This window comes from Centrocercus urophasianus, unplaced genomic scaffold, assembly GCF_019232065.1.
Source record: "Centrocercus urophasianus isolate 14NV4802_14NV808 unplaced genomic scaffold, USGS_Curo_1.0 seq_17, whole genome shotgun sequence".
NCBI lineage: Eukaryota > Metazoa > Chordata > Aves > Galliformes > Phasianidae > Centrocercus > Centrocercus urophasianus.
Window position 1 is genome coordinate 26,006,763 of NW_024884722.1, and position 24,810 is coordinate 26,031,572.

The 24,810-nt window shown below is 38.2% G+C and overlaps 1 protein-coding gene across 1 annotated transcript in view; it reads right to left on the reverse strand.

The window, feature by feature from the left end:
• Nucleotides 1-257: 257 nt before the first annotated feature.
• Nucleotides 258-24,810, reverse strand: part of REEP3 (receptor accessory protein 3) — a 37,506-nt gene continuing 12,953 nt past the window's right edge. The window contains exons 2-8 of the mRNA XM_042818808.1: nucleotides 22,077-22,149; nucleotides 17,780-17,856; nucleotides 17,149-17,269; nucleotides 15,783-15,896; nucleotides 8,307-8,454; nucleotides 4,827-4,972; nucleotides 258-4,059 (exon numbers count right to left, since the gene is read on the reverse strand). Of these exons, the coding sequence (XP_042674742.1) occupies nucleotides 4,003-4,059; nucleotides 4,827-4,972; nucleotides 8,307-8,454; nucleotides 15,783-15,896; nucleotides 17,149-17,269; nucleotides 17,780-17,856; nucleotides 22,077-22,149 (736 nt within the window). The 3' untranslated portion in view covers nucleotides 258-4,002. The remainder of the gene's footprint in view (nucleotides 4,060-4,826; nucleotides 4,973-8,306; nucleotides 8,455-15,782; nucleotides 15,897-17,148; nucleotides 17,270-17,779; nucleotides 17,857-22,076; nucleotides 22,150-24,810) is intronic.

A 24,810-nucleotide genomic window follows, 5' to 3' on the forward strand; every position in this document is an offset into this window, starting at 1 on the left:
GAACCTCATGAAAAGATGTGGCTACTGTATTTTCCGTTACCTTGAGCAGGGTGCAGTGAATCCGGCTCTAAACCAAACCGACATCAGGCTCCATGGCAAGACCTCAGGGCAGTTTAGTCATCACGCAGTTTCAGAAGGCTCTTTAGCGTTCATACGTTGACTCAGAACAGGAATTGTAACAATAAAATGCAATGTAACATGGTTTACATGTGTCTACCCACATTACATCACATGTAGGCAATAAAATAGCCACTGCATCCTGCTCAAAGCAGCGTTTATTCAAGGTAGCATCAAGGTAAGTCAATGCATAATGAAACATTCCCTACTACAAACATGTAAACAAATTGACAGCAAAGTTATTATTACAATATAAAAAGTAAAGCTTACATTGCATTTTTAAAGCTACTAACTTCAGTTTCAATGTCTGACAGTCTCTGGTCCGTAGCATTTAAAAATATGAGTTCTTGAAAAATATCAAAGTATTGCCTTTGTGCACATACATTTTTGTACAAAAATACTTTAAAATACCAACTTCCCATTAATAAAAGTAACACCAAAATAAAACACTTTTTTTAGTTATCAACAGCGTGTTCAATGCATTTAGCCCTTACTCCACCACTCTGCTTAACCAGATTATCTTGTATTCATTTTAAAATTCATTATAGCCTGCAAAAAGTACGTTGGATAGCATTCAGTTACTCTGACACAGCTAAGCAATTAGCATTCATTAGCAAATATTGGCAATTACCTTGTAATCACAGTCCAGACAGTGTATTTGCAACTGAGGCCATCAGGTAAATCCTTGTCTCAAACGGTGTATTTGAATATGTACAGCACGCTCTTGCTGAAAGGTCTGAGTCAGTTCAGATACAAAGTTTTGGAGCATTTCCAGAATACATAATTGAGCAGGAAATACACATTCTGTTTTAAACTACCTTTGACCTCTACGTAACCTTTTCTTCACCTGTTTTAGCAGTTCTGTTGGTAGCAGTCAGTCAATTCTCAGGAAAGATTTTGTTCATAACAATTACACAGTTTCAATTCAAAAATGAAAAAATGTTTAACTTTCTTCCCAGAATTTTACTGGCTAGATCTCAGCAGATGACATCTGCAGCTACCAAGGCAAAACAAAACAAAAAAGGTTGAAAATCCACAAAGTTTAAGATACTCCTAAACCAAACTCAACTAAATTCAACAAGAAATATGCATCATCTGGATGAAAGCTAATCAGGCCATTGAGCCCTGTGAAAGATCAGCTGACAACAAACAGGAAGGAAAAACAACTTGAAGATATCAGGAAGTGGTTCCAGGATGAATGCAAAGAGAAGAATCAAGCTGCTGGGGGAGGCGGAACCCAATGCTTTACAGTAGGGCATTAGACCAAAAGAACAGCTAGGAAATCACTGATGTTTTGTCACTTAAGATGATGCCTGAGAGAACATAAATATATTTATATGGAAACAGTAATTAACATGAATAATACTGCTGGCTTTGCTAGTCCCATGTGTATTTCAGGAGCAGGAGGGTTTGTGCAGCCTGTCACTACCTAATGGCGAGCTGCATTTGTCAAGAGGTTACAACCCTAAATACGTAACAATGCATAATGCAACTTATTACCACCAGCATGCTAAGGCCTAACCTTCTACTCAAACAACCTCTATCCTTGGAACCAGGAAAAGAATATAAGCCCAGAAACAGGACTACATGAAACTGTAACAGGAACTAGAATTCTGACAGAAGGGCTTTCCCAGCTCTTTCACACAGGATTCTAATCAGTAAAACAATGGCAATTTTGTTGCTTACCAATCAAAATTAGGAGCTAGTGCAAGATGTGGCAGCAAGTGCTCAACTGGAGAATAAGATTTGTACATTCTACTCAATGCCCAGGTTATCCTAATGTTCAAGGAGAGGTGAGATGCAAATACAAAAGCCTCTGTTTCTCCTAACACCTTACACACCTTAATACATAAGCAGCCCTTCCCTTCTTAGGTGATTTCTACATTCAAGGAAGTAGATGAGAACTGCACTTATGGGACATGAGCTATGAGCCCCACCCCAGGATGCTACCTTGCTAATCATTTCTTATTTGAAACAACATTCTTGAGAAAAGTGGAGGAAAAAAAAAGCTTTGGCCTTTTGATGATGTATGGAATGTTGCAGCTTCTTGCTAAAGGCATTTAACTTCCTTGGAGGATGCTAAAAGCACTGTGCCAACAATATTGTTACATCTGTCCAAGGCTTTGCACTTGGCTTATAAAGTACAATAACATCAAGTGAATAACACAATGCCAATACAGACCAGCTGCATTTTTATCCACATAACTCAAACCCTGGCCCAAAGCAGTCTACAGAAGACTATAGAGAAGACAAAAGGCAGTCTGTATTAACAGGCTATTAGGTGTCCACCAGCAGCGAGACTGCTATGGCTGTAACAGTGTGAAGAAAAACTGCAGCAGGTGTTTAAAAGCATTGCAGTAAACTTGCAGATTACTGTCAAATCTGGGGGCAAGTCTAAGGATCGGAGTCTGAGCATCAAGGAGGGATAACACATCATTTTCCCTTAAAGAAAATTAATCCTATGTCTACCCATGCCACATAATAAAAAATACTGTCTACAAAAGAGGATTTGTCCTCCCCATATCCACACTAGAAAGAGTCAGATAGAAAACTAAAATCAGCCTCTTTCTCAGAATTACAGAAAACAGCTTTGAAGGGGATGTCGAGAGGTCACTTTGACAAGTATGGCATTCCAAAATTAATCTCTGTGCAGATAGTTATATCTTGGACATTAGGTTATGACAAGGCTGATTCAATAAGCTAGATTTTTAGAAAAAGCTATTTGTAAGTCAGTATTTTAGTAATAATTTTAGCAATAAAAAACTACATAGCCAGTTCTAGAATCTACACACCATGAGAAATATACACATGTACATGTTCTAAATATATATATATTCTTATAGGTACGCAGAGCAAAACCAAACCAGGGCCTGAATGATCTATCATACATGCTGCCACTTCAGCATGACTTATCCTACGCAGTTGATGGGCTGCTCAGATCCCTGAGGTCTGTCACCAGAATTGTTACAAGTTTCACTTACCACAATTTTAACCAAAAACTGAGTTAAATCTTGTTGCATCTCTCTAGTTGAAGGGGGAAGGAAGAAAAAAAGAGTGAAACAAACAAAAAGCAGATAATACCACAGCCCTGTAAGACACAGAAAGGCACCTGATAATATTGTTAAGTGTTAGCTGCGATTATCTACAGCATCCTAAGTGTACCTAAGCAATCAATGTGAGTTATAAAAAGCCTACTATATAAATCTAACCTGCCTAAGAATTAACTAAAATTACATGTGCAGCTGTAATTCAGTAAGTGTGCAAAACTACACAGTTTTGCGTAAAGTGCTAAACGTACCCCCATTTTGCACCTATTACTATTATATAAGTTTGTTAAGCTTGGAAATACGTGGTGAAAAGATGAACTTAAGCATATACTATATCTTTGCTTTTTCTTCCTCACTATCACCCACTGTTCCTTAAAATGTACATTTTTAAATTACACGAAGGCCTTTTCAGGAACTGTAGTTCAGAAAAATATTTCAAGTATACCTATTTTTTCATGTAAACTAGAGGATACTACAGGTTTGACTTTCACAAGCTCCTAACACTTACAGCTTTTCCTAATTTGTTTGGACTTGTAATTATTTCAGTCTGCTCAATACCTCTGGAAAAGTCAGGCTGTTTCCTGTAACTCATTTAATCCTCATTTACGAAGCGTTGAAATTTATCCTATAGCTTCCCCAGATTTCAGTCTAACAAGAAGCAATTACAGAAAAGCAGAGTAATACACTACCCAATCATTTAGGCTCATAAAACCAAGTCCTACTACATCTATTCATATATATTCATTATATGAATCATACACAGATCTTTAACACTTGAAGTATTGAATTCAAGTTGTTATAATACAGCAGTTTGTCTCACAGGCATTGTGCAATAAACTTAAAAGTACACATTGGGTCTCTTCTTTACTCTGTATTTCAGTGATCCGTATCGTATCTGAGGGGGAAAAAGAAAGTAGAACTTAAAAGAGGTAAGATCACACCAGGCAGAAATATTAACCTCTCCACTACTCCTATGTACTAATATCTCTAAGTGTCTTTTAGGCACTCTACAGATTCAGAAGGATCCTCTGACTACAACTGAATGACATGGATCTTCAACAAAACTGGGCATGAGGGTTAAATCTCAGCTGTTTTCCCAGAATTTTCCATAAGATTTTATGATATTCCATAAGAATTTATTCTGAAACATTATTCTTTAGGTTTGTAACACTTGCAAATACAAAGCACTTTGAATCCTACACAAAATCTTCTCCTCAGGGTTACAAGAGTCACAGCAGGTCGTATGTTTATGGAAACTAAAAAACCTGAATTATCTTCAATCTATTAAACAGCAGATGCTTAAATATGGTCAATGAAGACACTCCAAAGCAGGTGACAACACCATTATTTACATCCCATCCAAAGAAAGCCATTTCTGGAATTTGGAATTGACCAGCCCTTAATACTACAAGCATAGAGTCAATTTCATCTCCTCATTCCTGCATCTACATGTAGTTAATTTCATTAATTAACATAATTTCATTAAGCATCCCAAAATACAAAACTCCAAGCCTGGATATGACCCATTAGTTCTTTGTTCATTTAACAGTTATTGTTGATACCCCCTCTAAGTTTAAGAAAAAAGAAAATAATTCAGTTCCCACATTATGAAAACTGCCAGGCTATACTGTTAAAAGTATACTCAATAAAAATTATCCTTGCCTCTTTACGTCCTTTAATAGTTTTCACAGATTTCATACTCTGAGTTCTTCGAAGGCCTCTCTGAGCAAACATTTCATCCTCTGAATGTGTTCCTTCTACCTCTTCATCTGTTTTATCATCTCCAGGATTTTTTTCCAGTGGAAAACCTTTAAAAAACAATTACATAAAAACTTAAAAAGTAGCTGTAACTTTTACATTTCTAAGAAAGCCATAAGTTTCATCTTTAACACACATCCTTCATTCATTTAAAAGATGTCATTCTTCCATCTGTTTCAAAAACAAAATATCTAGCGTCCTCCCAGGAGCAGCACATCCTGCCATCTGTAAGTAACAAGCCATTTAGTTCCATAGGCATGTAATGCAGTAGTCCATTAAATGTCAAACCATCACTTAGCTGCCATATTCTTCTCTACAATGAACCACAAAAATCTCATTCCTCATGTAGAAGTACTTAAGACTTTTTGCAGTACTGCTGCTTGAATGCTGTTCTAAGAAAACACACTAACGTCAAAATAGACAAAAATCCATCTTTTTGTTTCCAGTTTATATTTTATTTCATGTACATCCTATATTTTTCCAGAGTCATTAGTAATGTGTTGACTAACACTGATGCCAGGACCAAGCAGCTGGACAAGAATAACCCTTTCATATTCTCATAATTCACAACAGATTATGCTGAAAGACACCCACTTTAAAAGCCTCTAAATGGAGCGCCACTAAATGGAGCATCTACTATCCACCATTCTTATTACAAACTACAGAATTGCTGTGTACTTAAGTAAAATTAAGCATTAAAAAAAAAAAAAAAAAAAGGCAAACTTCTTAGAGATAAACCACTTTATACATTTCATAATCTACATTGCATTTTACTTGGTTACTCCTTCCTTCACTGTTTGTTTTACTATCTCACAGCAAAGAACAAGCCAGAAGGTTTCCAGCTGCCCAAGTTTACTTTTCTCTTCCCTCCTCATTGCCACTCCCATTAGAAGTTTATATTGTTTTTCCATTTGCAGAGGACTCCCTGTAAACAAACAGATTTGCTGACATTTCTGAGCAGAAGACATGAAGTTTCATGTTTCCTTAGAAGAATTCTTAGCTACTGCAATTTGGGAGTAACGTAAAAGATTCAACTCAGGACAAATTCAAAGCAGTCATCAAAATGAGGAAATAATTCTGATCCACATGTTATTTCTCACTTTGGAAACACTGTGTAACTGTTCTTCTTGATGATGCTTTTAGTGACGTGTCTTTAATGCCAGGAGAGACATCGAGAGTAAGAGCACTACATTCTTCACTCAACTCTACACAAACTTTATCAATGTGAAATAATTTTGCTTCTTCCCTCAGCATTCTTGTTCCTTCTGCTTGCTCCCAAGAAACAAACCCTATGTTTTTTACTCCATTTCTCCAATTCATTGCCAAGAGTTTAGTTCACATTTTCTAGAAATTAAAACTAGTTCTAGATTAATACTTTTCTTCATACTTGCATCTATCTACGCACCTTTAACACCAAAATTCATTTCAGATGAGCAGAATGTCAAAGTAGTTAGGGTTACCAAGTAGTTAGTTACAAGGGGTTGTTCAAACCCTGCAAAACTAAGACCAAGGCTATGAACAAACATTTTCACTAGAGGGAGCAAACTGCTTACAAACATGCGCTGGAAAGATCCTTGGAGTCCAAAAGCCCAGGCACTTCACCACTGACATGTCATAAAGACCCCAAGTGTCACCAGGTCCCCTGGCACAGTCTCTTTTTAGAAAGGCCATTCCATAAGCTACAAGTTGGAATACTTAGGGACATCTTTTAGAGTCCAAACCTGCCTTCATTCATAACCAATAAACATTTCATCTTAAATTAATATTTTCTTAAGCCAAAGTAGATAATTTTCTTTCAATTGTTTCATTTTTTCTTGAAATTAGAATTGAGCTTACCTAACCCCATAGCTAAGCAAGGCATCCCTGCTTCTTCTGCTGTAATAGAGGCAAACCTGTCACTGCCTCTGATAGAGTTTCATAACTTAAGCATGGAAAAATTGAATCATACCTATTACTTACTTACCAGAGATGCTTGTAGTGGCATGAATGCTTCCCTATCTCTATTTGTAACACCTCTTCTGATGAATCAAAATTATATTTGCCTTCTTAACAAAAACTGTACTGGCAGCTCAGCTATTGTATAGTCAGGGCACTTCTACATCTGGGTCTAATTGGTTTGTAAAGGAACTCCCAGTGCAAATAATAAAAAAATAACATTCTGCTACGTAGCATTTTTCTTTGTTTGTATAAAACCCTAATGCTGAAAAAGTTTCAAAGAAAACTGAAAAGGTGCACACCATATTTGGGCCCAGAAATAGAAACAGTTAAACTAGCTCTAAGAAAACATTTTCACATGTGATACTGAATCTCACAATCTGATTATTTACACAGTATAACCTGTGGGCAAAACTGAATTTTCAGCATTTTCAAGCTGCTTTAGGGAAATAACTAATGGCCTGTTCCCAAGGAACAGCCTGCCCTGCACAACAGCTGCAGTGACATCATCCCTAACATAACTCCTGATGAATTCACAGGCTTTTTCCCTGGCCAGTACTTTACACTGACTATCACAGAATACCTTCTGGGCTCAATTAGCAATTCAGCTTAAGGCCATTCACTCCTCAGAAATGCTGCGAGCTACCATGTGATTCCTGGAATGCTTTGCTGTCCACAACCACCATCTCCTCAGAATGGAGAGGTGAAGAGACAGACTTAAGAAAAAAAAAAAATTAAAAAATAGACCAGAGCTGTTTCTTTTGTGAGAAATGTCAAGCTTTTTTCATTCTAGCCTCTCCAGTCAAAGAAAATAGTGGACAGTCTCTAGGAAGTCTTTTATCAAGCAGCATAGACTCAGGAATACAGTGCATTAATAATAAAGGATCTCCGCAAAAGTATTTCAGTCACTGCACACCATCTTCAGAATGCTGATGTGCACCACCACATTGACTATTTAATGCCTTTGTAATTCCAATCACCACACGATTTTACATTTTGACCAGAACTATCATTGCAGTCCTATTGAATTCACTGCAATTTATTTTCTCTTCCCATTTATCGAGCTTCCATAAATTTTCATGTTTAATTTTAGTACATTGTCACACCACTGAAACCGTTGAAACACCACTTAATCAATTACTAAATCACTTCCAATTAAGCTTTAATCTGGCATATAACTATTGTTGCTAACTAACAGAGAGAAGAGAAATGAGTATGGTGTGAGTATATTGTTAGCAGCTGGGAGAAAATCTCTGCTGGGGGGCACAACTCGCTAATGCTGCAATAGATCTTGCTCACATCAATTCTGTTCTAATGCTTAGGAGTCTCTTTCAATTTCTTTCAATTTCTGAATAAGGTAAATATACAGCTGTTCTTTCCAATTTTTGTCTGCTATATATTGCTTTTTCCTTGTAAAAGAAAGTTCTTTTATTTTAGATAGGTGCTTACCTGCAGATTCATTTGCAGAGGCTCTGGTTTTCTTTTTTGTTTCAGGCAGTGTCTGATAGGGTCTCTGGCCTACTGGTTCATCTCCTTGTATAGTAGTCAAATCATGCATACTGAAACTTCTCAGTTTCTCTGTTATTGCACCCTGACTCTGAAACACAAGAACAGTATATTTGAAATCAAAGCAGAGGTTTTACCTTTGCTGTTAAAGTTGGCTTAAGATGGTTAAGCCCATGCTTCCTCATATCACAAAATTCACTGAATGTAAGCATGCAATAGATCTACATTTGCTTTAAGCATTTCTTTTACCCCGTTTAACTGTATGTTAATCTTAAAGGAAAAAGTTGCAGATAAGCTACTGGCTTCATTACAAGTGTCTCATTTTACTCTCTTTATTTTAGGGAATTAAAGCTTTTTGAGTGTGGGCAAGTGCCTAAAAGAACAAAATCCATCAGAAATGCTCAATTCACTTCAAACATGACATTTTTCCAGCAGCATTAGGTAGCACAACAGTGGGTTTAATCCTTTCATTTTTAAAAGTGTGGTTGAAGATAAAGATTTCTGCTATTTTATATTTTATCCTCACAAATTTTACATACACAAGAAAGCAGGAAAAAAGTGTTAAAAATACATTTTAAAGCATTAACTTAAGTAACTGAGCAGCATCTCAGAGCTGTAGGTGACAGAAACATGAGATCACAAACCAAAGTCGTGCCTGGCTGTACAGGCTAACAGGTTCTGCTACTGATGTATCTTCACTGACTTAATGCCAGCCCTAAAACTAAGGCTACATTTGAGAGTTGTTTACCACATCTGAGTGTTAGTATTTCTTCTCTTATCGCTTTTGTCTTCATCTTTCCTTTTACATGGAAGATACAGAAAGATCTCCTTTGGAAAGAATGATTATCAAGCAGCTCTTTAATCTTATATCAAATGATTCCATAACATTGATGATGAATTTCTTATCTAAGCAGCTAAAAGGACAAGCATGTTACTTGACCATGTTAAAACACCATTTAGTTCTCAGGCATACAAGGCAAAGAAAAACAAGCCACACAGTTTCAGAGGATGGTTGACCAGCCTACACGACGAGTCCCATCCTGAACAAGAGATTAAGATTGTTCAGTCCTGCAAATCAAGCTGTTAAATAGAAATACTCAATGGAGCAGTAGCAAATATCTGGGTACAGTTCTGCACAATCTTCTCAGCAACAACATAAAGCAAAAGCAGTTCTTGCACCAATAGCCCCAGCCATTTGTTCCCACTCTCATGCCAACAACTGTTTGTAGGCCAGCACACTAGATTGTTTCATGTTAAAAATAACTACTTAAAGCGAAGAGACAGAGAAGCAATACTCCTTAAGCTGGCATGCCCTCCAGAGGAGGGGAGAACATGCAGCTGAAACCTAATATTCATTTTGTAAAAGCTCATCACTAGTGCAAAGTGTAAAACTAAGTGTCCTACACAGACAGATGTAACTGATTAAATTCTTAGAACACCACTCATACGCTGCAAATGAACAATACAAAGGACTCTCATGATGGTAGTAGAACTTTTGCTTTTCTAGCTCTTCCTACTGACAATTCTCAAGCTGACAACAACAGCTTGCTTTCAAGTTAAAACTCACTACTGGTGCTGTAGAGTCTGTGTATAATCTACGTTATGTGTTCTGAAGTTATTTTCATTTCCTAAAATAGCAGGTCTGTCACTTGAACAGGAATCATGCCTTTCTACTACTCCAGTGCTTTCACCAAAAAGTATCTGCACAGTGAACTGGATCACAAATCTGCTATGCACAAGAACTGCTGGGCAGCTATAAGGACACAAGAAACGAAGAGACAGGACTGCTGCTTCTGACACAGCAACAGCTTACAGAATCTGCTGCAACACACACAGCAGCTCATCAGTGTGCCCACTGCCCATGTTCAGCCTCAGTAAACAGACATGAAATGAACCCAGACAGTTCTCAGCAGAATCTGCATTAAGTTCAGCACAACTCCTTTGAAATCTGGACAGAATCTACTGTGACAGTGACAAATTCTTGATTTGGCCCTAAGCAAAAATGCAGGAAGAGACACACCTGCTTAAAAGTTGCAAAGTGAGTTCACTCATCATGTGATACAGTACAACACAGTAGCCATTTGGAAAGTACATAGGATTATGCAATTAAGATTATAGTAATTAACATGCTAAGAATTCAAATTACAAGCCCCGATTTATTATTTCTCATGGGAGATAGACAGGACTAGATCCCAGCTGGGAAAAATCCAACCTTGTTTTTCAGTGCAGATTTGGACGCAAGCATTTTGATTTTTAAAGGGGAAAAAAAAGTCAAACAATATGCCCTAAAACAACTTAGTGCCCTAAAGCAAACAGCAGAGTTGATGTGTCCAGAGCTCCCGGGGAAGCACGGCCTCACTGAATGAGGATGCAATGGATTCATACATCAGGTCCTTCATTGCAACAGCACTTATCAAGATGTGAAGCTTCACTCCAGAGGTGTACAGCAAGTATTAAGAACTGTGGAAAGACAATTAAAAGAAACAGCACGTGCCTGAATCACAGCAGGAACAGGGCTGCTGCTGTGCTGCACAGTCACGGCCACACATCAAACAATTCTGTACTTCCTACCATCCCACCAGTCTCCTACTGCCTGGAAGCAATCTCCAGTCACCTAAGAGCCCAGCCAGTCCAGCCAACTGAGGATCACCACCTACTCCATATCACTGCAAAGTGAAAAGGGTGTGTGCATTGTTATTCTGTGAACATGTTTTGGTTTTATGGGGAATTGTTGTTTTTTTTTTTTTTTTAGTTTGTTTGGATTTCGGGTGACTTAATCTTTTTTTTTTTTTCCTCCTTGTGCTGTTGTACTATGCTATTTGTTAAAGTGCTCATATGGCATTCAAGTTTCAGGAAGATTCTTCAACCACCCATGCTCAAAAGAAACAAATAATTGCTTTTTGCAGAAAGTAGGTGGTTTAAGAAGATCTGTATTATTTCCAGCTAAAAAACAATATCTGCCTGAGAAATATTAAATACCTTCTATTATGAGAAATGTGAGAGCAACACTGACATTTGAATTTTTAACACATTAGGAGCTTTGAAAGCAAAGTCTTTGTTCACAGAACAGATGACAGGGCAGTCCAGCTGCAAGCAGGGCTGGAGGGAGACCTCCTGCACGAAAACTCGCAGCATTGGCAGCAGCAGCAGCAGCAGCAAGCACTTCTGCTCAGCCATACCCTCAGTGCTGCTGCTCCCAAGGAGACAGGAGAGGAGCTGCCACCCCTGCCTGGTTCTGGGCCAGGCTCTGTGTCAGAGTCAGTCCCATTATTTCAAGGGTTCATGCTGGAAAGGAGGAAAAACTGTGGGCTGCATCCAGCCCAGCAGTTGCCAACTAGATCACATCACGATGGGAGACAGACACACATGCAGCATAGGCAGAAGCGCACAGGAAACCTTCAATTTTTATGTAAGTGAACGTTAAACAGAGATTAACTGCAAAATTTGTGTAGCCTTAAAAAGCAGGACTTGGAAAACATGTCTGCTTATTTATTCAACAGTATTTCCTAAGACATATTAAACCTTTTTTAGAGGCTGCAGTCATTACCAGGAACCAATCTTAAGCATTAACTTGTAGCAGGTTTCTAAATTTAGTTTTTGCTAAAGATAACCTACTTCATGGACTGCTTTTTGGGACTATTCAGATTCTAGCAAGCTATTAATGCACAATCTCATCAGCTGACTCTCGTATATGAAATTCCCTTCTCGTTTTGCCTCTGAGCATGTATGTTCATAGTTTATACGCTTAACCCAGAAAAGCCGCTGTAAACAGATACCACGCTGTATTATCTGCCTCAGGACTTTTTTTTGTTGTTTAAATTGGACTTGCACCCCATCAGTGGTAACCATCTCTGAACAAAGCTGCTTGGCTTCACTGGACAAGTTCTCAGTAGATGGTGCATTTAGAGTTGCTTGGAGCCCTGTGACTGCAAAGCCATGGTGTGCAGCACCCACATTCCCAGCTGTTCTGTCCCAGATCTGACCCGGGCTGATGGAGTACGACTTCTGTTCCCTCTCAACCTGCAGAGGGGCTGCTGACCTGTGGATGACCTCTGCATTGTGCCAGGGAGCAGCAGCAGGGAGGAGGGATGAACGCAGCAAGGCTGGTGAGCTGAGCTGCTAATAGTGATACTGGCTGGGTGCCACAACTGACTGCAGGATACCTTCCTGCATCATGCACTAGGCAGGAAGAAGAGGAAGCTTCAGCAAGGCCAAGAGAAAACAGAAAAGGCAGCAGATTTCTTTTTTTAAAAACAAAAAAAAAAAAACCAAAAAACAAAAAACAATATTTGTTTGACTTATGTTAACATAAGTACACTTCAGAGCTTAATAGCAATCGAGCTGGTGGCAACAAAGAAGCCAGCATTCCCTTGTAGCCCAAGAAGTCAGAACATACATGTGGGCAAAAACTGGAAAGTACAGTTAAAATTGCATCTCCAAGATGTGAAAAGCAGATGCACCAAAATGTAATTACTGGTGGAACTTCAGTTATAGACAATTCCATAAAAGCTATATAAAATGGAGTTGAAACTGCCCTAATCATATGAAACTTCCATACGATTAAATTCATCTTTTGCTGATTCTTTTATACCTTCAAAATGTTTTGGGGGTGTTTTTTTAATTAGTGAACTGTAAAAATTCAGTCTAGAGTGTTCTTCATCTTGAAGTATTCCAAAATAAGGATTTTTCGAAGAGTTTTATTCTCAAATTAACGGGACAGTAACAATGCACTTTTCTAATGTATGACATTTAGCAGCTTTTGACACTCTGCATTGCAGCTGGAGTGCATCAACAAATACAGTTAGGGCAAGTAAATCAAATAAACACACTTCCTTATCAACTGCTTACGAGAAATAGCAGCTTTACAGTCAGCTTATGTTGTCTGGACACGAACTTCATGTGGACAGTGGCTAACAAGTACCAGCTAAAAATATCAGTACAGGAATCTAAACTGTAAGCCACAACTCCTGCCAACTGCAGTTTAACTTTACAGCTCAGCAGGCTTAAATCTAGGTCACAGTTCAGCAGACTGATCTGTCTGCTTCAGCTTCCTTCGTACAGCTAATCAAGCATTTAATATTAAATCCATTCTCCTTTGACAGTCCTTGGAGAAACCACTCTTTCCCACTTTTGTTCTTGAAAACATTCCATAGAGTTTCTAAGGAATTTTACTCAAGTCCAAACAAACTTACTACAGTCAGAGAAAGCAGAGATCCTAGCATCATTCACCTAAATGCTTTACTAAGCAGCTTCCTTCAGACCTTCTCTTGTCTTTAACCTCCCACATTCTCTGCCCCTAATTTGAGAACCAACATTGAGATCCAACGTGTCAGAATAAGCATGCTTGCTCCCTTAAAAAAAAGTGATGAAAGTCCATCTCCTTTCCATCAAAACCGATCCCACTAATACACTGCAGAATTCCATCCCTGAAATCCTATAGCATGCTCCACCAGCTCATGCTGAAGGGATAATCTTCCCACCTGCTGGAGGCAGCAGTCAACTCTTCAAAAATAGGGAACAAAATCAAGAACACATGCACTGTCTCCATTTGTCTGCATGGAGTAATCATGCTCAGCTTTTTGGAATGACAAACTGCACAGAGGTTTGACATGCCAAAATAAAGATTTTCAGAGGGTCTCTTCTTTCATGCTGCTTAAATCATATCTATTTTAGGTCTTGGGTATTGTGGTTGTTTTACCCAAACTTCTCATCTGCACTGAAGTAATTCTGTACGAGTGGTCATGAGCATGTTGAATAAGTTTTAACAAATGGAGCAGGCATCCTGCCAGTTGCAGCTGAATAGCAACAAAATCCAAACACGGATGACATTTAGGCAGAAGTTACTCATACTTCAGAAGAAACTGGGAGGAGATATTTGTGTCATTTATTTCATAGTATTTCTGTAGCACCATAAGGAACAACAAGGAAATATCCAGTCTTTGCCAGACAGACATACATGGGGAAAATACAGAGTGTAAGCATCATTACAGGTGCCCGTTATGCTAAGTTATGGTTGCTGTTATGCTAAGTTACGGTTGCTGTTCAGCAAAGAATTTGCATTTTTAGCATTTTAAATAGCACAGTTCTTAGAACTTTTTCCCAGCAGAATATTTCCAAGTTAGATTTGTTGTCACTGTTTTTGTTTGGTTGATCTGCTTTGTTTTAAACAACCTACTTTCATTCTGGAAATGTTCATTCTAGAAGTGTACTCTATTTCATTCTACATCATGGCAATACTAAGAATTCCAGTCCCAAAAAAAGAATCAGTGGTCAAACTGAACCACGCTTTAAGCATGTGAGGTTCATTGTGTCCATACTGTAAAACTGTTCTTCTTAAGCTGCCACCCACATACATACTTAAAAAGAGAAAGGGAACAAACAAGGTACGCATGGTTGTTTTTCCAGTCCTTTTCAAGATACAGTTTGAAAATGCAGTCCTCAAAAAATGCCTCATTTAGAAAACAAGTTTGCATAGAAGCATGGAAATTAAATGCTAGCTGTACATCCTTAATTGTGGCTGCCTAGGACCACCACCATAGTACTTTCTGTCATGTATTAACAGTTCCCAAGTTTTCAGTCCCATTACGATGAACACAGCAGTTCCATTTATTCCCCAGAGGAAATTAATCCCAATGGCCTCAAAACTGTAATTTACCTCAGATATATACATCTTTCTTACAACACTTCTTTGTGCTTTTCTTTAAATGGATACACATAGCAAAAAAGTCAACTTGCTAGTCAGTTCTACTTCCTTTTGGTGGCCCTTCAAGTTGCTCAGAAGCTTACTTAAGAGCTTACATTTTATTTTGCTAGACCCTTTCCTTTGAAATTTGTCTGAAGGTCATGAGTTTTGTTGGAACTTGGATCCAGAACAACCACAGGTTGCTTACTACATGACTTAACCAAAATTAAATAAAGTAAAACAATGCTAAGCAGCAATATGCAAGCCTATGCTTAGTGCATTAATTTAATAATTTAATCAACTAGTTGCAAACAAGTTAATTGTGTCAAGAAACTTATCTGTGGTAGTAATCTTTCATGCCTTACTTCAAATATGCAATTACCTCAAGTTGATTGGAGAAAAACAGCAGAAAGAAGCCAGAAATCCTTTAAATAGTTTGTTTACCAACAAGAAAGCACAACAGAGACAGAAAAGAAACAATGGTCATGTTTGCCAAAAGCCTGTATAGAAAAATGCATGGTATCTTCTGAATTACAGTAATTGGATCCCCACCATTTGAAAAAATAAATAGAAGTCATCTTAAACAAGCATAGTATGAAGCCCTTGGATTGTGTTCCAGGCTCTCCAAACATTTGCAGAGTTAAAACTTTTTATGTAGGAATGTATAAGCCTGCATATCACATCATACCATTCAACAAGTATATCAAGGACAAAAGCAATCGGTGTAAGCAGGTTACCTTCACAGCTGCTGTCACTGCAGCGGTTGCTGCCAAATTCAACCCCTGTCTTCCAAAATTCACCATGGTCTCATAGCCTCTTTCTTTGGCTTGGACAATGTACTCATCAATCTCCTAAAGCAAAGCATATTTCAGTATTAAAAGGCTGTGCGTATGAGAATCCCATTTCCCCACAGTAATATTTTTCTTCAAATAAAGATGACAGAAGAAGTCTTGAAGGAAATATTTAATGGAACAATTACTCTTAGCTTTGTATACCAATCTTCCATTCATTTAAAAAAGGATCAAGTCTGGTCAAACAAGAAGATAAAACAGAAGACTTTTATCCCACTCAGAAATCTTGCAGCTACAAAAGTCTCTAGCAGGGAGCAAGCTTAAATTGCCAGCCAAATGCTATATAAGGTAAACAACATGCTTCAGATGAGATTAATTCCTTAGAAAGGTAGAGCCACCTCACAAAATACTTCAGAGACCAGAGCTCTGACACAGGTAAGTATCAAGGACTGTAAAGCCAGGACACTTATTTCCAGTTGTGGTAAATGGCGAGGGTTGGAGGTAAAGGCTTCAAGGTAATACACAATAGATAGCAGACTAGGGAAAAATACCTTTATGTTACGAAGTTACAAAGATCTGCAGTTCAACCTTCCTAAGGCCAAGATGACATCATTCAAATCATGTCAACTGCCTGTTTGGCCTAGTAAAGGCCAAACCCTGTCCTGACCTATTGCACTGACTGCTTATGCTCCACATGGCAAGGTTTAGCAGCAGTAGTCTTCACAAATTACTCTTTCTGCACATCCAAATACAATACTAAAAGAGAATTAATCAGAGCTAGGGTCTTTATACTTTGATAAAGCTAAATATTCTTTCAGCTATGTTCTGTTTGCATACTTTTTTTTTTTTTTTTTTTCCTCCAGACTGGCCCCTTAAAATTCAGTAGAAAGTCTATTTTCGTATCCTTTTCACTTTGTGAACCAGAAAAGTCACCTATATAATTCATTCTGAGAAGTCCTGTTTGTAGGATATGCTAGAAAAAATGATGACATGAAGAGCTGTTGCTAAAACTGTACTTTTGCTTCCATACGTACTCTTCCAGCAGAATTGACTGCATCACTTCCACTCAGCTGGACTACCAAAGGTATGCTAGGTAGACACTATGCTAACTCATGTCAGTACAAAGTCTCAGACTGTAAATTAAATGGAAACAAGCACATAGACAGTCATGTGCACTTTCCTAGTCCAAGTTCATGCTGCTTGATGAGCCAGTAACGCACTGATCTGCTTTTATGACTTGTTTAGCAATGGTTAGTATTTCAGCATATAGTATTTCCATATTAGGCATTAAAAATGAGAAGTTATTCCTTACCCTTTCTTTAGAAGAAAGAAGAGGGTGGAGAAATTTCCTGTACATTAAACTCGCCCCTCTAGTATATGGAGAAAGGAGCCAAATAACAAAAGCAATTTTCAGCTCATAATACAGTGGAAACCTAAAGACAAGTTGAAAGTTGCATGAAATTAACAACAGGAATAAAGACACAAGCATTAATTAAATCAAGAAGGTATCTCCAAACAACAACTGTATGTTAGCATTTAATGTTCTACACATGCAATAAGTCAGAAATTAAACAATTTATAGACGTATTGATTTATTTTCTGAAATTAACACATCATCACATGCAAAAAACAGAAACAAGTAACACAGTTGCTTTGCGTTTCAAAATCCTAAACAAAAAAGTCAACCTACGCTTCCAAGCATTTCATTCTGCTATTCAGCTTCTACAGCAAAGGTAGATGCTTTGTAGTGTCCACCTTGAGCAGCACTGTACAAGCTTGGAAACATAATCCCTCACACACACACACAGAAATCTTCTAGCAGGGTAAAGAGAATTATACTCTCTACAAGCGCAGCCTCTTTTATAGAGGTACATCACTACAAATCAAAGCATGTGAGAATCAAATATCATTGCATCCATTGTTTGTAGAAAGCATGCTCTTACCAAGAGATTGTTAGATCAGTTATTGTTTCAGTAACTGTATAAAGAGCAAATACAATCCAATACATCATCCAGCGAACCTGAAAATTAAAACACCACCATCAGTAAGAATTTATTTCATCTTTCTTTCCTTTACATAGAATACATGATACATTTAACAGTCCATCAGTTCAAATCTGTCAAAGCAAGAATTTCAACAGCATCTCTTTCTGGCTTCAGTTGAAATTATAGAAAGGCCCTGAAGGTTTTGTTTGTAAAAACTGGTGGCGGCAGCCATGAGCTAGATGAAATACCTGGGTCACCAGGGTCACCACCTCACTTAGAGGCAGAATCAAGTCCATGAAGCCAGTCTAATAAGCTTTAATGATGAGGAAAAAAAAAAAAAACAACACTGTAAGGAGTCAGTAGATTATCGTAAGCATGAAGCACAACTCCCAGTACAGCACTAAGGAATATTTCACTCATATGTATGTTTCCAGCACAGTCAAAATTTTCAGCGTTAGTAAGTCAGTAGCCCTTACTTTCACTTCACAACATATTTTATTCAGCTATACTTTGCATTTAGGTTCTCCATATGTACTTGACATTATGATACTGACACTGGAGCAAGGCAGAACAAAAGCATTTTCATGCAACTTGGATGCTATTCACATGCCAAGAACCACAAAATCTGTGCTAACAAAAGAGCCAACATCTATGCACCTCAATGCTTCAGAGTTTATTTGTATTTGTGCGCGTGGAGGTTTTGTTGGTTTGGCTTGGAGGGGGGGGTGGGATTGTTTCGGGTTTTGTTTTTTTGTTGTTGCTTTACAATTTACACTATACATCACTCTTTTGGAATCAGACAATGCTCTTAAAAAAAAAAAACACCTCAAACCTGTATTTTAGTAGTTAATTACATCTCTAATTTCCTTGAACATCTGTTCAGACTTTTTTTTTCTAGACAGAAAAAATACTACAGAAGTAGTTCCATGCATGTCTTCTCTAAATCATCAGTGGCCAAGCATAACATATTTCCAAAATAGGTCAGTGCTAATCAGAAACAACTGAACAAGCAGTGCTTAACTGAACACCCACGTTCTTTACATTCTAGTGCCATCTATGCTTTAAAAAAAAAATAATTAGCAACTGCTGCTACCAGATGCAGTAAATTCATTTCAGGTCTTAAATTCATGTTAAGTCTCTTTCAAAAGCAGCAGTATACATAGTTTCCCACAAAGCATGTGGCTCAGATTTGATCTATACATTTTTTTGAAGTGGACTTCAGTAAGTCTTAAAACCTCACGCTATGCTGCTGCCTTTTCCGTAACTGTGCATTAAGCTTTGAGACTTCTTCCTTTGTCATGAGACCTATTTATCTTAAATACCTTTCTGCATTTCAGTTTCAAAAGAAACTCAGTCATGTGATGACACTTCAGTCTCTCAGAGGATTTAAATATTTCAGGCTTGACTAAGCTAAGACAAACGTACACAACAGCTGAAGTCATCTCTGACAGGCCATGTGACATTTAGACTGGTGACCCTTCCATGAACCAGAGTCAACACCTGAATAAAAATAAAGTTAACATCTATCCTTGCTCCAATTTTGCACGTTTAAAATGCCACTCAGTACTGACTTTTTCCCACATATTTTTCCCAGGCTATTCATTATTTAATCAACATCTATTTATCCAATAAGGGACATTAGGAGGTGAGTTTCTCTCCAGATGCTGTGAAGAGAAGCGAGCGCTCCGCAGAAGGGGACATGACATCTGCCAGGAGTCCTGCTGCTGCTAGGGCAAAGATTCTCAAGGTCAAATTATATCCCAACTGAACTAATGCACTGGGTACGAAAAATATCCCTGATGAGTGAACCCATGCAATTCAATGGCTTCCATACCAGAAACAAGGAAAAACAAAAGGTGATATTCAATATTTTGATGCTGCCCTACAGACCATTACCAGCTCAACTTTTCAAGATAAAAGCTTCAGAAGCTTTGATTGGGTTTTGCTTTTTATGTTAAAAGGGCAACTGCAGATTTATTTTGTCAGGCTTTTATTTCTACTGAGTGTTAAGCTCATTTTTGTTGGCTTCAGCTGAAGCACACACAGCCTTTCAAGTCAGAATTTTGAAGCCAAGTTGAGAAGTCTGGTTGTTCAGACTTCTAAACTATATTTCAGATGATTATTACAGGCACTTTGGTGCAATACACTGAAAAAACTCCTTAAAGATCTTCAATCATTCCATTAAACCAGGGTAATTAAAAGAACAAATAATTCTCCTCAAAGGAAAAGATCTTAATTTCTAGAACCTAAAGTCCACGCATGCCTCACATTATCAAAAACAGAAGCAATAACCCGTCACTTCTTCAGAAACTATCTGTGCACATTTTGCAGCATCCTGGCCTACACAGTATGTCAAGATACCATTAAAGAAAACAACAAAACAAAACCAAAAACCTGGCAGAAACAGTGGCTATGTCCAAAATGTCACTGGTATGAAGCTCCTGAAATCCTGTAAACAGAAACAGATGGTCCTGAGCCAGACATAGCCCTGGTAAGGAAGCTGGGCTTGGGCCATAACATGACTGGCAGCAGAGCTGGCCATGTGGAACGCTGCGATAACCTACACTCTCTCTGAAGAAAATGACCCAGCTGGGAAGATGAAACACGGATCATTCCCAAGATCTATCAGGACATTTACCCCAACTTGCAATGCTGTGGTAACTCACTGAGGAATCACTGTCATTCCCTAGCTGTGAAAAAGTCTTAGAGCTGCACTGAAAAATTAAAGAAGGCTTAGAAACAATGTAATGTTTCTTATTCATCTCAGTCTGGGGAACATTGTGGATGCACCTGCAGATGCAGAGACTGGTCAAAGACCACAGCTGATTGAAAAACCAAATTGAATAAAATTTGAAACAATTGGAAACATTACAATTCGAGGCTCTACTAAAGGTCTGGTGTGACAGGCATCTCAAAAAAGAAAAGTCTCTGCTACTTGGACAATTGAGTGAGAATCTTAGTATCATAGTATTTCTTTTTTTTTTTTTTTTTTTTTTTTTTTTTTTTTTTTTTTTTTTTAAAAAAAAAAAAAAGAAAACATACATTTAATCACTTCTTAAGATTATTTCTTGCATTAGAATTGGCAACAGCCATCCTCTATTAACACTATAGATGCCTTTTGAGAGAGCAAGGAGGAAAATTGGATTTATGCTCTTTGCATTATGTACTTCCTGACAGGTAAAGAAAGAACAGTACAGAGGAAGTTCCCATACTTTTGACAATTTTTCCTCCTAGAAGCTCACCTGTGGTAGGCATTAGCTCTATATGCACAAATAAGGTGTGGTTTCCGTGTATAAGCTGATTAGAAGTATGAACACAAGGTCCACTTTGAAGCCTTGATGATGCAACCAAGCTAAATGCAAGACATACAAAAGGAGGAACAACAGCTACTACATTCTGATGCTGCAGCAAAGTACAGAGCAGCACCATTAAACACCCAGACAGCAGCATTAAGTCACAGCTACAACTGCCAAATTAAAATGCCAACAGCACTGACTATCCTAAGTCAAGGAGCCAAGTTGAAGTGCAATAAGTGAGTTGCTAAAAATCAAGTTTGGCTGTCTCTTAAAATAGGCAAGTAATTCAGAGACCAAAGCTTCTCACAACTGCATGTCATTTTTACAATAATTATCACTGTTCACTTTGAAACATAAGCAGATGGATTCTGAACCGCATAAATGTCTTTCCCTATAGAATCATAGTTTGGGTTATGTTGGCTTGCTTTGCTCTTCTTCACCATCTTAATCAGATCTTCTCCCTCCCTGGTTACATTTGTCCTCATCTTTGAAGAGCTATCCCTTTTCTCGGGTTGAATATCCTCTTGATCTCCATGCAACAGTTAAACCACTACTACTACTACTGACATGGTCACCAAGAAGTAGATCTGTCACAGCTTACCCACAGGTGTTGGCAGAATGCAGAAACTTCCTTCCCTCCTCTCTGTCCAGAATTGCATTATTTCAGGTACTTAACTGAAATACAGCTAACATAAATCTTATATTTTAAAATCCTCCTGTTCTTGAGGCAGCACAGTATGTTGGATACATTCCAATATGAAAAGTTTCAGAATCTAAGCTTTATCGTTCAAAACAAAAAACATAGCACTGCCACTACATTCATACAGGTTTTATATCTACTGCCAATATGATCAAACCAAACTTCCATATAATTTATTGCACTATGTAATGAAAATGTCTCTGTTTTATCTCAGCAGAAGCATCTAATTAATTAAACAATTAAAAGCAGCGTAACTTACATATTCCTTCACATTTTTTGTCTTCACAGCTTTGTACGAGTAATATGCAGGATACAGCATCCCAAACACCAGCCTATCAGAAAATAAGAAGAGTTTTCAGAATTAGTTGTACCATACACAACAAAGCAGTAACAATACCTCATCAGAGCAATCCAACTAACTTATTAACATTCTCTGGATTGAAACAAACAAAAAAAAAAAAAAAAAAAAAACAAGCAAGAACGGTGTTACAGTTTGCTTGAAGGGAGTCCTGCAATATGTAAGAATAAAAAAGCACTTGTAACAAAATGAGTTCTGCTATTTGAGTTTGTTTTGCTAGAACTTTTCAAAACCAACATGTGGACATACAGACAAGTGGGAATTAATTCAGTTTTGCTTAGACGGCCAGTTTCTACTAAAGTTCCTCAGAGCGCAGAGCAGAGTGAAAGGGTGCTATCCAACCATGGTGAGAGCAGGATCAGAAGAAAAGATCTGCTGTAACAGAAGTTTGTTATTACACAGTGGTTTTACTAAAAATACTGCCCACAAACTGGAGGAACTCTTCTTTATGATAAATTGAACAGCAGGAGTTGCCATCTCCTTGAAAGAGCTCTGCACTCTCTTTCACCCACTTATCACGCTGTGCAAAGCCAGGCACCTGCCCACCCTTACTACCAACCGCCTAAAGCAGCTACAGCAAAGTCTGCAACACCACTGCAACACTGCTTACCAATTGCTGAGGATGGTTATGTGTGGGAGAAATTCACCCTCCCAGGGATACCCAGCCAGCTCCTAAGCAAGCTCAGAAGTTAAACTTCTTAAAGCCATGCAAAGAAAGACGCGCATCACATAGTATCTTAAAGGGCCCGTCCGAGTGATGTACATTTTACCTTCAAATGGTCAATATCTACCAAAGGAAATAATCAACTAATATGAACTAATATGTAAATTACAAATTATTAAAAATATTGTAGCTTTAAATAACTGGTAATACTAGGAGTACAAAACAAAAAGTAGCAGTTCATGATTGTTTGTTTGTTTGTTAGTTTTTTAAATGGAAAAGGCCCCGAAGCCTTTACCTTCTTCAGCACACTAAGAGCAAAGACTGCCACAGCTTTCCCAATATACAGGGCATATGGTTGGAAGTTTGATGCACTTGATTTTGGGTCAAAACACCCTAAATGTTTTTTTTTTTTCCTTCTGACTAAGAGAAGATCCTGACAACATCGGTTCAAAAAATCCTTGGTGTACTCCAACACGAGATACGGAAGCAGAAGGAATACTAGACCTGACACCCTTCATTTGGATCAACTCCTGCAGAGGAGAGCTCTTTCTCTCTTGTTTGTCCCTGTGGAATACTCCATTCAGCAACCCATCAGCTCCGATGGCGCTCACCTTTCCTGCTCCTTAAGGCTGAGACTAGAACCATTGAACACCACCGATAAAGGAAAGCCTCATTAATCCAATAATTGTAACTGTGACTTCATAAGCACTGAAATTTCTTCGAACAGTAAGGACACAAAAGGGGTCTGTGAACATCATAACCACTGCTAACTGTCAGGTGGCTTCATAATTACATGCCAGTGGTTACTGGTCACTGAAGCACCTCACAATTGTCAAAAATAGTCCAAAGCTATTCATATGGCTGTTTGCAGACTGTACATGCAAGTTTCTTCCTGCAAAGCATACAAAAGAGAAACAGACTCCATCTTTTACTGAATAGACCTTTGGTCTGCAGTTTTCCATTTAATCCACCGTCAATTAACACTGCTGTTATTTTAAAAGCTTAGCTTTAAATTCAAACAGCAACTTTTTCCAATTGTAACATCCTCAAAAGTTTGTTAGATCATCTGATATAACGTAACTTCTTTTTGAGAGCACTGCTTTGGGAACAACTGTTCTTGAAGTAGCAGTAAGAAGATCACAAAGCTCAGCTACAGAACACCTCCAGTGAAAAACAGAATGGCACCCAGCACAACACAGATGTGACAAAGACAGCTTGTTTTACCCAACTAGCAGATCTTTATTCCAGCAAATTAAGCTTTGCCCTCACTCTATAAATCACAGATTAGCGCAGAGCCAAGGGTAAGGCTGCTCACTGCAGCTGACTGAAGACAGAGGCAGAGATCTGCAGAATGGCAGAAGGGAGCTGGGTACAATCCACACTACTGACAAAGCTACACTGACAGCAGAGCATTTCCTGTTCACACCAACACCCCAAACACCTCAGAGTTGTTAGCAGTACCTACTGTCACACATTATAAAGCACATTCTTCCGCTGCTATTTTTACAGCAACTATACAATGCATTTGAAGGTTGCAGTGACTAGCCCAAAGCTTTTCAAACATAAAAGATTGAGTGTTATTTTTAAAACCTACTTTGTACTTCATGGCATACATTAGCACACTGCACTAATGTAGCAGACAAGAACAAAGCCAGCTTCCAGAGATGGAAACAGATTTCAGCCGAACGTGATGTCATTTGCTTTATTTCTCCAGTAGATCTAGGGGTAATCCTGCTTACCAATGTGATTTCTCTGCCAATCATACACCTAACTCTTGCTGTTTCCCAGCTGCACTCAGCAGTTAGTGCAGCACTCCTCCTTCAGTACAGCCACCTCCTCCACGGACATTCTGCTCACTCCAAGAGAGATCTTTCTTAAACATATTACGAGATGGAAATCAAAACACAAACTAGAAAAAAACCACCAATCCAAAAAGGACCAGCAAAGCCTCGAAAACCCAGAACAATGCAT